The 18,262-nt window shown below is 40.3% G+C and overlaps 1 protein-coding gene across 3 annotated transcripts; it reads left to right on the forward strand.

Annotated features, from left to right (window-relative positions):
• The first annotated feature begins 1,072 nt into the window (after window positions 1-1,072).
• On the forward strand, window positions 1,073-16,365 carry LOC137884336 (interferon-inducible GTPase 5-like). 3 transcript variants are annotated; one of them, XR_011104728.1, is made up of 6 exons: window positions 1,074-1,173; window positions 11,148-11,699; window positions 12,019-12,140; window positions 12,433-13,024; window positions 13,232-13,322; window positions 13,899-14,148. XR_011104728.1 is itself a non-coding variant. In XM_068726114.1 (3 exons), the coding sequence occupies exons 2-3, from the start codon at window positions 11,156-11,158 to the stop codon at window positions 15,618-15,620; spliced, it is 1,167 nt and encodes a 388-aa protein (XP_068582215.1). In that variant the 5' UTR covers window positions 1,073-1,173; window positions 11,148-11,155; the 3' UTR covers window positions 15,621-16,365. The 3 variants fall into 3 exon arrangements, 1 of the variants encoding a protein (XP_068582215.1); XR_011104727.1 differs by having other exon boundaries at window positions 12,973-13,024; XM_068726114.1 differs by lacking the exons at window positions 12,019-12,140; window positions 12,433-13,024; window positions 13,232-13,322; window positions 13,899-14,148 and adding an exon at window positions 14,998-16,365 and having other exon boundaries at window positions 1,073-1,173.
• The last annotated feature ends 1,897 nt before the right edge of the window (window positions 16,366-18,262 follow it).

Consider the following 18,262-nt stretch of genomic DNA (forward strand, 5'->3'; position numbering starts at 1 on the left):
TTGAAACTGAAAACCTATCTACTTCTTTGTTATTGTTTGTGGGACGATAACCTGAGGGACACACACACACACACACACACACACACACACACACACACACACACACACACACACAGCTGATTACCGCTCGCTGTACGGTTCTTGTGTTAAAAATGTCCGCTTAATAATAATAAAAAACTGTGTTTCATATATATATATATATATATATGAAACACAGTTTTTTTTATATATATGACAATAGTTCCATATTTATTCAAGCCTCGTTGCACTTTTTTGTACTTTGAGGGCAAACAGAAAAAAGCGAGTCACATTCCGTCTCTGTTTATGCATACATAGACTAATAATAGATAATAAAGTCAACTTAGAGAGGATCTCTTATTAAACTGTCTCCCCTAAAGTGTGTTTACACACACATTTACAGTATGTATAGTAATAATCCTACTTGTTTTAGATAAATATTGTACATTGCTGAGTATTGTATAGTTTTTAACCCTTCATTTTCTTTATCTGTTATAACGGTACAATTTCCCCCTCTGTCTATCAACACTGGTTTAAACACAGAGCAGCATTCTGAAATCTCAACTACTGTGGTGAGAAAAAGCCAACAGGTCTGTGGTAGTTCATCTCCAGCAGCTTTTCATAAATGTAATACTTGAGCATTTTTCCTTGACTGGTGAGCTGCTGCAGTCAGGACCAAACCCTGCAGCATAGGTGCTGAACTGATCCGAAGTCAAAGCTGGATCTCTAACTTCACCTAGACGTTCACTGCAGTAGTTACGTTAGTTATCAGTTTGAGTATGACACTATGATATATATATATATATATATATATATATATATATATATATATATATATATATATCAACCTGTATCTATATATATATATATATATATATATATATATATCAACCTGTATCAATATATATATATATATATATGTTTTATAGAGAGCAAACATGCAACAGATTTACTTTTACTTTCTTTTTCGCTGGATGGGGTTTCTTGTAAATGGTCTGATTTATTGGAAGTGTGTGTGTGTGTGTGTGTGTGTGTGTGTGTGTGTGTGTGTGTGTGTGTGTGTGTGTGTGTGTGTGTGTGTGTGTGTGTAAAGGAGCTACAGAGTGAACTGAAGCAGATCTCTTCCTTCACTCCCGATCAGAGACAAACTGAGAGGTAAGTTGCTGAACACTCTGATCTTTTAGTCCACAGTTTTTAAAACATTTTATATTTTACTTTTATAAACATAATTGCATGATTTAATTTTAGAATTATTTGCTTGTGTTTATTGTTTTTGTAGTACATCTTTGAGAATATAGAAAACACACTTTGCTCAATTTGGCTCCAAGTTTGAGTTTTGTTTAAATCAGTTTCACTCGTTTTACAGACAGACAGACAGAATGTGACAGGAAACATGTTCATAATCCTGTCTTATCATCATTAAATGTTCATAATTATGTCTCATAATTATTGTGATACTGCTTTGGCAATTGTAGTGCTCTGTTTCGTTTTAAGGGCACAGCGCTCAGTTCCAAGTAACTGAGCGCTGTGCCCTTAAAACAGCTCCTTATAAGGTAATAGCATCAGACGGAGCACCCCCCCCCCTCCTCTTGTCCGCTCTGACGGTGGTTTGGTCTCGGTGCAGACATCTTGTGTGTCAAAGGGAAATGTAGAGCCACCACCTCGTTTGCATGTGTGCTTGAATATCCAACTCATCGGTTGATGAGTTGTTCTTTGTGATGCAGACTGCCTGCACTCATTGAACCTTCTCTGCACAGAGAACACATCTCACAAAGACGAGTTCTGTTTCATAGTATTCTTTATTTCAGCACCTTGAAAGACTCACAGTACAGCAGGTATAATCATTTCCACCACACACTACAGAAAGACAGGAAGACAGACAGAGAGACAGAGAGAGTCCCTGTAGTCATTTTGAATCTGTGTGCGTGTTTCACTTCAAAGATAACGCAAACTTTATGTAAGAAGTTTATTCAAATATTGCTAGCGACAATTCGGTCCTCCCAAAATATTGGTAGGTATATGTCCATACCCTACCAATTCTCTTTGTAGGTCTTTTGAGTCACTTTTTAATCGTTTTTGAGGCGCTTTGTAGTTGTTTTGAATCTTTGTGTAGTCGCTTTGAATCTTTGTAGTTGTTTTGAATCTTTGTGTAGTCGCTTTGAATCTTTGTAGTTGTTTTGAATCTTTGTGTAGTCGCTTTGAGTCTTTGTAGTTGTTTTGAATCTTTGTGTTGTCGCTTTGAGTCTTTGTTATTGTTTTAAGTCACTTCCTAGTCTTCTTCTTTTTTTTATTCATATTGAATCACTTTGTCGTCGTTTTTCATCTTTTTGTGTTTTTTTGAGTCTGTATCTGTTTTGCTTTTGCATCTCTTTTGTGGTCGTTTTGAGATTCTTTGAAGTCATTTTGAGTCACTGAGAGTACATCCACACTACTCCGTTTTCGTTTGGAAACGCATATGTTTTGCTACGGTCACACTGAGCGTCCGCACTACGCCGGCGTTTTGGAGCACGGTAGACGGAGGAGTTTAGATACGATCCCGAAGCCGGATAACTTTGGAAACTCCGGGTAGCGTATTCGTGTGGACGAACGGAAACGCATACGTTTGGAAACGATGACGTAACACCCGCGATCGACTGCCAGGTTAACTGACAACTGATTACAGGCATTGCTGACCTTGTTGTCTTTACTAGCAGCTGTTGTCCAGTTAAAGTCTGCATGTCTGCGGAGGAAACAGCTGTTATTGTAGCGATCGGTGAGCGGAGAGAGAGAGAGAGAGAGAGAGAGAGAGAGAGAGAGAGAGAGAGAGAGAGAGAGAGAGAGAGAGAGAGAGAGAGAGAGAGAGAGAGAGAGAGAGAGAGAGAGAGAGACCAACGTTAAGTCTGAATAATAAAACGTATAAAACTTTCCACGAACTGTATCTGTTTGAGTTTATAGAGGAAGATTTGAGAGAAGATCTTAAGTATCAAACACATACTTACGATCATTAAAGACTACTTTATTACTCTGGTTGCTTAGTTACAAAATACGACAATCTACTTCCTGTTTACATCAGCGCATGCCCAGTGAACGTGAAGAGTCACGTGATATTCGTTTCCAGGCGTGTAATATGGACGGAGATCATTTTGGAAACGATGGCTGAAACGTCGTGTGGATGTAACCTTAGTCTTTTTCTTCTTTTTGTGGTCATATTTACTCACTTTGTAGCTGTTCTTTCATCTGTTTGTGGTCGTTTTGAATCCCTCCCTACTGGGAAATCTAGCTTGAGCTGGAAGCTGGTCACCAGCTCAATACATTTTGGGAACTCACCACCTTAACACATGCACACTCATTGCAACTGAAACAATAAATTATGTGCTTTAATAATAAAATGAGTCCTGGTTTGAGATCTGATAAAACAAATGGCTGATTCACCTGCTAGTGCAAGCAACCAAAATAATACACAGGTGCAATGTTAGCTTGTACTCATAAGACCATGAGATGTTACCTGAAGGATGGGAGGGAAGACTGACAGCGGAGGAATGGTGGTGAAGGCTGTTTGCAGGTTCCAGGCTGGACGCTGTTTAAGGTGATCTGGCTGGTGGCAACAGTTCAGAACGAGGCTGTTTCAGAGGGGAGAAAACACAGGGTCCGAAGGGTCCGAAGAGAGTTTCATGATCCTCTTTGTCTGATGACTACAAATGTCTCCTCAGTCTCTTTAATCAACCAGCAGCTCATGTACTTTATCATACAGAGGTAATTTTAGCTTTAGGTCTCGGCTGACAACACCAAACACACTTCTAATACACAGTAACGTGGACTGCTACCACACTGAGCGCTATACTAATGTATGGACATATATAAACCTATATATATATATATATATATATATATATATATATATATATGGGTTAGGGTTATATATATATATATATATATACATATATATATATATATATATATATATATATATACATACACATATATAAAAGGCCCAGTTGGTTATGTTAATATTAATATCAATGAGCTACCACAAAGTGTCCATGAATCATATTGGAAGAGGCAATGTGAAGCATCCGTATGTCTTTGATAAAGGATTAGCAACTGTTAGAGAAAAATAACTTTTAGAATGATCAGTTCTTATTGTTTAACACACAATACTCCGTGAAGTCTGTGGCTCCTGTGTGAACTCTCTTCACACTTGCTATCTCAGATGTTCCTCAGATGTTCCTCGTTTAGCAGTCACTGTGACCTTCTGTAAGGGGCGATTGTATATCTTACTAAACGTCAAGATGACGTTTGCTTGTGCGGAAGGGGAGAAGAACGAGTTCAAGACATGCCAGGTAGCTTTATGCAAATGACTCTGTGTCAGCGCACTTGTGTGTTATCCAAAGTATAAATATCAGAGACTCAGAGGCTTGATACATGACTTGTATGTGTTTCAACTCTGTCTCCTTCTTGCAAGAATAAATGTCCTGTGATAATGACTTTTACATCGGCTTCAAGCACAACACATGTAGTCACATTTATTCTATAATAGAGTTGGTTTGATTTTACTTGAAGCAGTAGAAGCAGCAGCAATAGTTGTAGAAGAAGGAAGTGTTTGAAGCAGTGTGTTGAGCAGCCACTAGAGGGAAGCATTGTACAGGTTTAAATCCTGACAAAAATATTAATATGGATATAAAGACAACAAAGATATATCAGAACAGCAGAGAGATATTTACCAAAGACACGTGGTAATAAACAACAACTAGACAACAAACTCACAGAGTCTATACAGGTTGATTTGATGAGGACAATATGTGTAGAGGTTGTAGTCTGGTTAGTAAAGCAAAGCAAGAGTGTGTGGAATAAATGGAATAGTCTATTGAGGAATACATTTATATTCACAGTGTAGTCATGCGTCTCTTTGGAGTCATTTTCCGTCTCTTTGTTGTTGATTTCTTTCTCTTTGTAGTCTTCAGTATTTTGTAGTCATTTTAAATCTCTTTGTATTAGTTTTGCATCTGCTTGTGGTATAGTTTGAGTCTCTTTGTAGAAGTTTTGCGTATTTTTGTCGTCCTTTTGCTTTTGCATCTCTTTTGGGGTTATTTTGATTTTTTTTTTTGTCTTTTTGAGTCTTTTGCAGCCTTTTTTAATCTCTTTATACATTCAGAATGAAACGATTGGACAGCCTTACTACGGTCCTGCGACAGCCAGAGATACCTGATTTTTCATTAATTGATTGCTGTCAGCATCTATTATCTAAAAATATCAAAATGTTTTTGAAAAAGATTACAGACCCTACCTTTAACCCTGTTGTGTCTACAACAACAGACCTGTGGTCACCTAATATCGCTTATACAACTATCTTAAATTAAATGAAGCCACATTTAATTTAATTGTTGGCATATCTAATTCATTATTTTTAAGCTCTTGTTTTGTTACTATGTTGGAGTTTGTACAATAAGAAGTATTAACATTCTGCATTAATTCAGATCTTTCTTGTATGTTGTATAGTTTTGTGGGGCCAAGCAAACCAAATAGTATTTTAAGCCTTCAGTTTACACATGAGATAAGTATGTTTTTTAAATATTCTATTTACTCCTGGCTGTAGAATAAGTCACAATAAACATATATAAAAGGCCACTCATGCAAAAAAAAATTAAATACCGGAAAATACTGTGAAACTACCAGATTTTTGAAAAATGACTTTTGGTCATACCGCCCAGCACCACACTTGGTCATGTTTAGGGAACAAAACTACCTGGTTAGGTTGAAGTAAAGATCGTGGTTTGGGTTAAAAACTGTTATGAAACGTAACTTAATGTTGTACGGCATGTTGTACGACTGCCGCAAAGACTCACTCGTCCCTGGTAAGGATTGAGATGTAAAGATACTTAATGCATTACAACCAAACGTTCTGTATTTAAAGTCATATTCAACAATGTTTCATCTCAGATCTTTTAAAAAAACACCTTCTCCTGTCTGGTTGGTTCTGGAAGCTGAATCAGATTTTTGTTTGTTCTTTTGCAGGAATGACATTGATAGATAGATAGATAGATAGATAGATACTAACTTTATTGATCCCGCGAGGGGAAATTATTTTGTTACACGCAGCAATAGGTTACAGAGCAGCAATAGGTCACAGGTAAAAAATCTTAATATTATATAAAAAGAAAAAGAAAAATACAAGAAAAATACACATGTCACAATATATACAGTTATAATATAGTAAAGATGTTATATAAAAAATGCACACTATATACACAGTGAATAGAACAGAATAATATTAAATCAACTAAATAAACAGTAGTGCAGAGGTTTAACGATTTGATTTGGCCCGAGGTGATTTATTGTACAGTCTTATAGCAGTAGGCAGGAACGTTCTCCTGTACCTGTCCTTATGACAGCGGAGCTGGATCATTCTGTTGGAGAAAGTGCTCCGCTGTCCCTGCAGTAGGTGGTGGAGAGGGTGGTCCTGGTTATCCAATATGGATGATAGTTTCTTCAGTGTCCTCCTCTCCACCACCTGTTCCAGATAGTCTTGTTTACAGCCGATGATGGAGCCGGCCTTCTTAACCAGTTTGTTAAGTCTGTTGGTGTCTCCGGCTCCAATGCTGCTCCCCCAGCAGACTACGGCGAAGTACAGTGCACTGGCCACAACAGACTGGTAGAACATCTCCAACATCTTGCTGCACACATTGAAGGATCCAAGTTTCCTCAAGAAAAAGAGTCGACTCATCCCCTTCTTGTACACAGCGTTGATGTTGGCCTTCCAGCTCAGTCTGCTGTCGATGGAGACACCCAGGTACTTGTACTCCTTCACCATGTCCACGTCCTCTCCCAGAACTCTCAGTGGCTGTGGAGCCGTCGTCCTCCTCCCGAAGTCGACCACCATCTCTCTGGTCTTGGCCACGTTCAGAAGCAGGTGATTTCTACCGGCCCACTCCACAAAGTCCTCCACTACTGCCCTGTACTCCTCCTCCCGTCCGTCCCTTATACACCCGACCACTGCAGAGTCATCAGAGAACTTCTGCAGATGGCATGACCCCGAGTTGTACTGGAAGTCAGTGGTGTACAAGGTGAACAGGAAGGGAGACAGAACAGTTCCCTGTGGGGCTCCAGTATCACTGACCACCGTATCAGACAGCACACGGTCCAGTGGGACAAACTGTGGTCTGCCTGTGAGGTAGTCAGTGATCCAGGAGACAGTGGACGCGTTAACCCCCACCTCCCGCAGCTTCTCACTCAGCAGCAGTGGTTGGATGGTGTTAAATGCACTGGAGAAGTCAAAGAAAGTGATTCTCACAGAGCCACCGGTTCCATCCAGGTGCGACTGAGCTCGTTGCAGCAGGTAGATGATGGCGTCGTCCACTAACACATGAGGCTGGTATGCAAATTGCAGAGGGTCCAGTGATGATTTCACCTGCGGTCGGAGGTGGGCCAAGACCAGCCTCTCCAGCACCTTCATCACATGGGATGTGAGGGCAACTGGTCGGTAGTCATTGAGGCCAGATGGTGTCGTCTTCTTAGGAACAGGAACCAGGCACGACGTCTTCCACAGCACCGGGACTTCCTCCTGTTTCAGGCTCAGGTTGTAGAGGTGTTGTAGGACATCAGACAGCTGGATGGCGCAGGTCTTCAGGACCCTGGGGCTGATGCCATCAGGTCCCTCAGCCTTTCCTTGGTGGAGTCTCTCCAGCTGTCTTCTAACCTGGCCAGTCGTCACAGAGAGGGGGGGGGGGGGTGGTCATGGTGTCGGTGGTGGAAGAGCCCTTTGAAGTAGAGGGCTCATTGTCCGTGCCGCTCACCAGGGGGGACAGAGGGGGGAGGGGAGGAGGCAGCCGAGGTGTTTGTGAGGTGAGGTGTGTTGAGGAGACAGATGAGGGCTGTGAGCTAAATCTATTGAAGAAAGAGTTTAGCTCGTTGGCCCTCTCCAGGGAGCCCCCTGGTTGTCTCCCTCCAACCTTGAAGCCAGTAATCAGCTTCATCCCGGTCCACACCTCCCTCACATTGTTCTGCTGGAGTTTGGCCTCCAGCTTCCTCCTGTAGGTGTCCTTGCACTCCCTGATCTTCACCTTCAGGTCACGCTGGACTCTCCTGAGCTCGTCCCTGTCCCCAGACCTGAAAGCAGCTTTCTTCTTATTAAGAAGTGCTTTCAGGTCGCTGGTGATCCATGGCTTGTTGTTAGGGAAGCAGTGTACAGTCCGGGATGGAATGGTAGTGTGTTCACAGAATTTTATGTATTCTGTGATACAGTCCGTCATGCTGTTGATGTCCTCCCCATGTGGTCCACACAACACATCCCAATCCGTTGACTCAAAGCAGTCCTGCAGGGCGTCCTTAGCCTCCTGAGACCACCTCCTCACAGTCCTAGTGGTCACAGGCTGTCTCTGTACCAGAGGAACATACCTGGGTGTCAACAGGATCAGGTTGGGATTGTGGGACCGTGAGGAGCTGAAAAGTCATATTGATGAAAGACCACAGAAATATAATGGTTTTGAGATAGTCGCATCTGAATCTATTGCAGATAAATCTTCAGCACTAAATGTTGAAGCATCAGTAAAGGCCAGTTTCTTAAGTGGACTGGTGGAGGTTGGAGGATCGGCCAAATATCTGAACGACAGTCAGACTTCCAGAAATCAGGCCAGAGTAACACTGACCTACAAAACTACCACAAAGGTTAAAGAACTGTCCATGAATCAACTTGGAAGAGGCAATGTGAAGCATCCGTATGTGTTTGATAAAGGAATAGCAACACATGTAGTCACAGCTATTCTTTATAGGGCACAAGCCTTCTTTGTCTTTGACCGTGAGGTATCTGAAAAGGAAGATCATCAAGACATCCAGGGTAACTTGAAGGTGATGATCAAGAAGATTCCCTGCATTTCGATTGAAGGTGAAGGTTCCCTGAAGATGGAAGACAAGGACAGAGAAAATGTTGAGAAATTCTCCTGCAAATTCCATGGAGACTTTTCTCTTGAAAAGAATCCAGTGTCCTTTCAGGATGCAGTAGAAGTCTACCAACGTCTGCCAGGACTGTTGGGAGCCAACGGAGAAAACGCCGTACCAATGAAGGTGTGGCTGTTGCCACTGACAAGTTTAGATTCTTCTGCTGCTAAACTTGTACGTCAGATAAGTATAAGATTAGTTCAAGAATCCCAGAGTGTCCTTGAGGACTTCAGTGAGCTGGAAATGAGGTGCAATGACGCATTGAGAACCACCACTGCACATCAGTTCCCACAGATTAGCAAAAAGATTAAAACTTTTAAAGAGATGTGCTCTGAGTTCAGACTGGAACTCCAACGAACTTTGGCAAAGAAACTTCCATCAATCCGAGGAGGAGGAGAAGAGGAGGCTGTGCTCGCAGAGATTCTGAAGAAAAGACATTCTTCTCCCTTCAACAGCAACAAACTGAACGAGTAGATGGACTGTAAAGAGAGAGAAATCAACACGTTAAAGTCTTTCACCAACATGATGAAAAACACAAAGATTGTTTCATCTCAAAATGATCTTGATCTCAGTGCAGAACATGTGGTGTGTTTTGTCTTCACCTCACTGGGAAGTGCTGAATCGTACCTCTCAACCTTATCAAACTACTTAAGACAAACACCAGGCAACTCTCAAGATGCTCACACTCAAGATGTAGAGAAGGAACAATGGTACGCCTCAAAAGAAGTCGCAGAAGCAATGAGGCATAAAGCAAAGCTCTTCAGTGATTTTGCAGAGGCCAACAAGGAGAACAAGAACATTAAGTTCTTGACTTTAGGATTAACAAATGAGGCACAGAAAGGTTCAAGCATCTACCTTTATAAAGACGGCTTTTCTGTCAGTGAGAACTTTGAGCCACCTTCAAAGCCTGAAACAGGAACAGTAAGTGACATAAACCACAACAGTGTGACGCTGAAGATTTCTCCACCCAAATTTGGAGCAGAGAACATCACCTCCTACTCTGTTGAGTACTGTGTCAGTGGAGAGGATGGATGGAAACAGAAGACAGCATCCAAAGATGAAGAAGTCACAGTGAGCGATCTGAGTCCTAACACAGAGTATGTGTTCAGATGCAGAGCAGTGACCTCAGCAGGTGTTGGGCCAGCCAATGAAGTCAGTGGTTCCATTAAAACCTTACCTTGCAGCCCTCCTGGAAAACCTCGGGTTGAACCAAACTCAAGTGAGATATCAGTCCGCTGGGAGAAACCTGCTGAACTTGGACAAGATGTCCACATTTTGAGCTACATCGTGGAGTACGCTCCACGATGCTCCACGCTAATACATACATATACACACATACGGCATGTACAGTAATAATCCTCCCTTATTTAAGGTATTATCTGCTAAATTGTTTTTATTTCTAGGTATAATTTTGAGCACTTTATTGTTTTGGGCAACTGTTATAATTAATAAAGTACTCTATATAGTTTCAGTTTGAGTATGACACTATGCAAAACCCTTAAACCACATCATCAAAATGCTGTGATGTTAAGGTAGATGAACAACATGTCTGCTTTTATTGGAGGGCTGATGTGTCCTGGTGGCAAAACCAGTTTTAGAAGTCTTTGATCAAGAGAGACAAGTTTCTATTTTGTAACAATGGTGAAGAAACAGGTTTGTATTGATGTAGAACAGCTCTTTTGCAGATGATTCTGTTTTACAGAGAGAAAGACATGCCACATATTCACTTTTACTTTAGGGTTTGCACTCTCTACCCTCCTGTGAATCTCTTCCTGTGTCAATGAGTGTAGTTTTGTACAAACGATTGCAGTACAGCTCTGAGGAAAAACCATCACATCATCTGGTGATTATTTATCCCCCTTTTTCAGGGGCAGTAACACATTCACAGGTACACAATGCACTTCATTCAGTGTCTTACTGTGTTTTGTTTAAGACTGTTGAAGTTAGATTTGTTCAATATTCAGTCAAAATTGGTGACTTCTCTTTGCTGCAGCTTTGTTCTATGTAACACACTTTGCACTGTCCTACTTGTGATTGTGGTCGTATGCAATGAAATCACAATGTTATTGAGGGAATGTTTGTCATTTAGAAAAATACATTTAATTCAATGCAATCTCTTAATTGTGTTTATTATAATATTCACTTTTTTTGAGTGTATATTTACTGCAATTCCCCTCAACAAAATAGTACAATGATTTCTGTATTTCTTTATTTTTCAGGGAGAGCTATGGATGATTTTGGAGAAGAAGTTAAAGAAGTTCTGCAAACCGGTGGACCTGCCGAAGCAGCTGCAAAGATCCAGACTTATTTGGATGAGCAGAATAATATTCCAGTAAATATTGGCATCACAGGAGAGTCCGGCTCTGGTAAATCCACCTTTGTTAATGCCTTTAGAGGCTTAGCAGACGGGGATGAGGGAGCTGCCCCCACTGGTGTTGTAGAAACCACCTCAGAGGTTACACCATACCCCCATCCACACCATCAGAATGTTGTATTATGGGATCTTCCTGGTATTGGCACCCCCAAATTTCCAGCTGACAAGTACCTGGAGCTTGTTGAATTCGAAAGGTTTGACTTCTTCATCATCATCTCAGCCACTCGCTTCAGAGAAAATGATGTGAAGCTCGCTGAAGAGATTCAAAGAATGGGGAAAAAGTTCTACTTTGTTCGCTCAAAGATTGACCATGACCTACGTGACGAAGAAAGACGTCAGCGGTCAGCGTTCAACACAGAAAAGACTCTGAACAAAATCAGGGAAAACTGCATCCAAGGTAAGTCTGAGGTTAAAGGGGAAGATCACAAATGCCTACAACTCTAAATGACAATGCACTGAAAAAAAAGACTTTTTGGCCCTGTAATTACTACCTCAATTATTTTTATAAAATGTACAAGAAATTACCATTTCAGTGCTTTTACTTTAAAATATCACCTTTTACTTAATATGTTACTTGGTGTTCGTTTGTAATTATGTATCCTCATTTTTATAAGTAAATGTTATCATTCACACCAAGTAATATCTACTAAACTACTGTATTGAAGTACAACATGACACAACAAAGTAAAATGTACTTGGGTAATGCGTGTACTCAGGGGGTGACGTCAGAGGAGATTTAGCGCTCTTTTCTTCAGCGAGACAACGGAACAGCAGAACCTGGACAAGGACGGCTGAGTTTCACCTGAGGAGAGAAACTTCATGGACGGGAGCCATTAGGGTAGGTAATATGTTTAATTCATGTTCTACGTTGCTGTTGAGCCTTCGGTCAAGTCTGTGTTTGAGTTGTGAATACTGAAGAGTGAACTGGTCAGTTTAGCGTGCTAGCTAGTTAGGCTATCATGCTAGCTAACCTGGGACAGCATTGTCATGGCTCACCGCTATGTTTTGTTACAGGGTTCTCCCTGGGAAAGTTGTTAGCCTGAGGACGCGGTGCTCGACCGGCTGCGCTCCGTCGACGTTGGGGGGCAAATTACTCCACTTATATAAATAAGCCCACTTCTGCCACACAGGTGCTGAGCTGAGTCAAGCACACAGCGCGCTTTCCCTCCTTGAGGACATCCTCAAGTGCAGCCGAGGTCCAATGAGGAAAATGTGACAAGACAGGGAGTCATAGCTGAGCAGCAAGAAGCACACTCTGGTCATGAGCTCACAAATATCCCTTATGTGGTGGAATTAGTGACTTTAGAGCGAGTCAAATGCACGTATTATTTAGTCATTTTGTCACTATCATATTCTGACATATTTTTACAGTAATGTATATTTCTTTCATCAGTTTTAATCTGGTCTCGTATGTCTCTATCTATCCAATGCGGTGTCCTTGATGATGAAGGCTATGGGCATGAAACAAGGTGCCAGTACTGTGTTGAGTTAGTGTCAGAGATCAACATGACCAGGTCTGCTGTGTATCTCAGTATTAACCTTATGTTGACTTGTTTATGTGATGCTTTTTTGTGTGGGGATAAAACATGCTAACCATATGAAGATTTAAGCCAAATTCAGATTTAATGTTGTGTTCATGTTTTAACATAATTTCTCTATATATTTCACAGAATATTAAAGGAAGTCAACTCTCAGCAAGTTGACCTCAACAGTTGACACAAGGTAAAATCAACTTAGTACTGTTATAGCTTTAACTTGACAGTTGAAGTCTTAGAAAAACACCCTGATCCATTTTGAAGGCCGTAGTTTGTGCTGCTCAATAGTACATTATACCGGGGGGGGGGGGGGGGGGGGGACAATAGCTAACATTTTACTTCTATTTGTATATGCAATTACATTCTCTTTAATAAATTCACTTCTGTTTAACAGCAACATGTTGAGGGCAGAAGAGATGTCGTCATCTGCTGCTTGATGGAGTTCCTTGGATCAGTCTGGAGAGGAACTCATCAAAGACTACCAGGTAAATTCTGAACATTTTGGGTTTTCTGATGATTTTTCTGACCCCTATGAACTTGTCTTTTCTCCAACCTAAATATCTAACTCTAATCTTGGTACATTGATATGTAGGTAAGTCATTAATGCCACTGTGTGGGAAAACCTTTTTAATTTAACAAATAACAGGGACTTTAAGCTGGTACTGTATCTGTTTGAAAACCAAACATTTTACCTGATTCTATTTATTTAAGTTACTTCAGTTTTTATTCAGTTTAAAAAAAGTTTATGTTGAATCAAAAACTCAAAGTTTATCTCATGTGTTCCTCAACACTGAACGCAATTGTGTGTCATTCTTTTTTGTAAAACATAATCAACAGATTGTTTGAAAACGTTAAAGACACTTACTGTTCATAGTCCCCAAGACTACCCTAACCACCTGATCCAGTGTCTTTCTATGAGCATCTTATTCTTTTGTATTATTGTATCTGTAGGCTATTAATTGGCAACTTCAACCTAGTGAGCTACTCTTGCATAATAAGGAACTTTATAGAAAATATGTGTATCTGTGTCTGTTGACCTCTGATTAACATTTTTTTGACAGAATGTCACCAAAGATGTCTTTGAAGAGGACTCTGTTTAACTTGTCATGAAGATCCTCGTCATCCATGGAAGTGCAACACAGGAAGGCTTCACCGCTGACGATGTGTCGATCGTCATCGAGGGAAAAGAGGTTCTTGATGACGGTCAAAGTGTGGCAAAGGCTTGCCTTCTGCTCATGGGCTTTATCTATGTGTATCCAAGTGTTGTCAAGCAGTACCTGTTGTTTCAAATTAAAAGTGTTTGTTAAATGACTAAGCGTTTGTGTTCTTAAATTTCTTATTGGCAGCACTGATTTAGAAATGTTTTGTGTGGCAATGCCAACCAGATTATATACGTTGGTATTGATGTGTCGGTCACCAGTTAACAAGTAACGGTGCTGTAGTTTAAAAGAAGCTGTTTCATGTTTTGTAGAAGACTTATGTTAAGACAGTTTTATGAAATAAAAGTAGCCCAGTTTAAAAAAATGCAACATTCATATTTGAATAGTTGTGTAGAGTAGTAGTAGATAAGATATATTGTGTAAATATTACTTAATATTTCTCAATATAAAAAGTAAAGAAAAGCTAGTTAAATATACATGAAACACCTACTTGATTTTACATGGGTTTTGTAATTAGATGCAAAGGTCGTCTGAGTAAAGATTACTATCAAAGGCTAAGTACATTTTATGTCTAAGGAAGAAATTTGCAAGTAAAAGTTACTTGAATATTTTGGATAGAAAACAATTCTTACTAGTAAGTAAACTTAACTTGAGAATTCCTGAGTAAAAATTACTCAGAATTTCTGTGTGGAAATTGTTACCTAGCTTTTTTCAAGTAAATGTCACAGATTTTTTTTTTTCAGTGTGGTTACAAGCAGACACTGCCTCATTTAAAGGGCAGACAGAACTCAGAAGAGCTAACAGGTACATTGAGTCATGTGATACTGGCAGAGCCACTAATGAGGGTCTGTTGGCCTGACTGCTCATCTCCTCAGATCTAAAGTAACATGGTCTACCTGTCTTTGTGTTGGGTCTGGAGAGGGCTGCTGGGGCTTTTTCTAATGTTATTATGATATCATCTGAAATAATCGTCTCTGTTCTCTTTGTCTGGACTAACAAGGTGTTAAGTCTCAACAAGTCTTCCTGGTGTCCTGCGTTGATCTCCACCTGTATGATTTCAGTCTGTTGGAGGAGACCCTGAGGAAAGAACTTCCTGCACACCAGAGACATGCTCTACTGTTGGCTCTACCCAATGTCAGTCTTGGGATCATCAGCCAGAAGAAAAAGGCTTTACAGTCAAAAGTAAAGTGGTATGCTTTATTGTCTGCAGGCATAGCAGCTGTACTAGTTCCTGGGCTCTCTATTGCCGTTGATTTATCCATCCTGGTTAAGGTCATCAAACAGTACCAAGTTACTTTTGGTCTTGACATCTCTTCACTGGAGAATCTTGCTCGTAGTACAGGTGTGCCTTTGAATGATCTCAAAGCAGTGATGACATCCCCTTTTGCTGGAAATGAAATCAACAAAGATCTGATCATTAAGCTACTGTCCTCATCTATGGTTGCCGTTGCATTAGCGGCAGCAGAGGAAGGATCTAGATTTATTCCATTATTTGGAATCCCAGCAGCAATTGGCTTCTCTTTTGTCTCCACCTACAGCGCTTTGAATTCTTTCCTCACCATGATGGCTGAGGATGCTCAGAACGTCTTTACAAAGGCCCTGGGTTTGGACACCCCAGTCTGATATAATGGGAATGGAAATATGGCACATGTGAAACTGTTAGTGTACAATGCAAATGAGCTTCTGAATTATTTTAGAGAGTGCGCTATAATATTACTATAGTAAAAGTACTGCATACAAATTATAGTTTTCTAAAAAGGTACGTTTGAATAATTATGAAATGTTTCTTCTCATGGATATCACTTATTCTTCCATCCGCAATGGACTGGTCTGTTCTGACTGTCATTGCATCGTACTGAAGAACCCACTGGTTCCCTCTACTTTGCAAACACCCTGATTCAAACCTCATCAACATCGTAATGTGACAGACATCGTTTGTTCTTGTGGCAAGAACCACCAGTGGTTTCAATGCTCAACAACATGGGATGTGACAGATAGTGCATATCTTGTGTTGTTTAACAAACAGTCTGAGGAGGAGCAGGAAGTGGGAGTGGCCTGGCTTGATCAGAGCGTATAATGAGTTCTGGCAACAATTGTATGTCTGAGTGAAAATGTGAGTTTCCTTGCTCTTAGTACATTTATGTTTGCAGTGCCTTGATGCTTGAGTTATTCATGTTAAGTTAGAGTGACGGACATTGTGTTAATCCTTGTCAGTTATAAGTTTGTCAGATATTTTCTCCCCATGTATTACATTTAGTGTATGATGACAATATATATATATATTCATTGAGATACAACCTGCATTGTTTGTGCCGTCCTCGCCTTCCCCACCATCTGTTGTCTATCAATAAATCTCAACTGAAGTGGACTCTCCGGGTGTTTCATTTACTGCGTTGTGTGGAAATATCTGTATTGACAAACTTCTTACAGTAAAAAAGTACATTACACCTCAACCTTCCCTGTTGGAGTATAAAAAGCAACATTGACTGCACATCTAGTTGAAGCATCAGATTCTGGAGGAACCAGCCAGCACAGGAACACCACCTGGCATTATGAAATGGTTACCTAAAGCCACCCAACTGAGGAGAAGCGGAGTGTATCAGTGAGGTGAAGGAGGTGAAGGAGGTGAAGGAGGAGGCCGACGGTCAGAACAGTACGTTTGCTCACCAGACTCATTTTAACTGGGACAATAAAACACGTTTCAAAAGCTCAGCTACAGTAAATCACACATCTGTGGAACGATGTATTGATTTATGACACATTAAATTGTGTAATTGGACCAATAGCGCCCCACTGCTCCACATAGACATTAGAATCACTTCTGACACACTATGCTGTACTCTTAGTATTCTGCTTCTCTCTGTTGGTCAACATGCAAAGTGCACCTAAATATCTTAAACTTTATCTTAAACATGATCACGCTCTAATTAGTAGTCACACTTTCGGTGACGCTTGTGAGAGTTAAGAAGTACCTGTAATTTACCAGCAGAGGGCCTGGTCTGCTGTGGACACTTGCTGGTGCTTCTGTTACAGGATACAAACTTCTCTTTCTTTTCCAGAAGTCAAAAGGCGTCCATAGAAGGGGCCGAAGAGGTTGAGTTGTCCATTGAGGCTGTGGTCAAGTTAAAGTCAATACTTTTCAAAGGTGGGGGTGAATCATTTGTACAGACACAAGTCCTCCTCATCATAGTGGTATGTCATTCATATCACTGGTATATCCCATTAAATCATAGTGGTATGACATATACAGTTGTGGTCAAAAGTTTACATACACTTGTAAAGAACATAATGTCATGGCTCTCTTGAGTTTCCAGTTATTTCTACAACTCTGATTTTTCTCTGATAGAGTGATTGGAACAGATACTTCTTTGTCACAAAAAACATTCATGAAGTTTGGTTCTTTCATGACTTTATTATGGGTTAACAGAAAAAGTGATCAAATCTGCTGGGTCAAAAATATACATACAGCAGTGCTAATATTTGGTTACATGTCCCTTGGCCATTTTCACTTCAATTAGGCGCTTTTGGTAGCCATCCACAAGCTTCTGGCAAGCTTCTCGTTGAATCTTTGACCACTCCTCTTGACAGAATTGGTGCAGTTCAGTTAAACTTGATGGCTTTCTGACATGGACTTGTTTCTTCAGCATTGTCCACATGTTCTGTACAAACAATTGTTTGCACTGTTGCTCTTGGGACCTGCAGCTGCTTTGAAATGGCTCCAAGTGACTTTCCTGACTTGTTCAAGTCAATGATTTGCTTTTTCAGATCCACACTGAGCTCCTTTGACTTTCCCATTGTAGCGTTTGTGGGCGTTTGTATCCAATGAGCCCTATTTAAATGGCCTCAGAGAAGTCACCAGTTGTAGTCACTCATAATCACTCACAAGAAGTTAAGAGGCCATGCTATGAAGCTCATTTCATTGACACAACTTTCTAAGTCACCAAAATTGCTAATTCATGTTGCTGTATGTATATTTTTGACCCAGCAGATTTTGTCACTTTTTCTGTTAACCCATAATAAAGTCATGAAAGAACCAAACTTCATGAATGTTTTTTGTGACAAAGAAGTATCTGTTCCAATCACTCTATCAGAGAAAAATCAGAGTTGTAGAAATAACTGGAAACTCAAGAGAGCCATGACATTATGTTCTTTACAAGTGTATGTAAACTTTTGACCACAACTGTATATATATATACACACATACATACATACATACATATATATATATATATATATATATAAATATATATATATATATATATATA

The sequence above is a fragment of the Cebidichthys violaceus genome, unplaced genomic scaffold (assembly GCF_023349555.1).
Source record: "Cebidichthys violaceus isolate CVI_PGR_0920_01 unplaced genomic scaffold, fCebVio1.0.p SCAF_38, whole genome shotgun sequence".
Lineage (NCBI taxonomy): Eukaryota > Metazoa > Chordata > Actinopteri > Perciformes > Stichaeidae > Cebidichthys > Cebidichthys violaceus.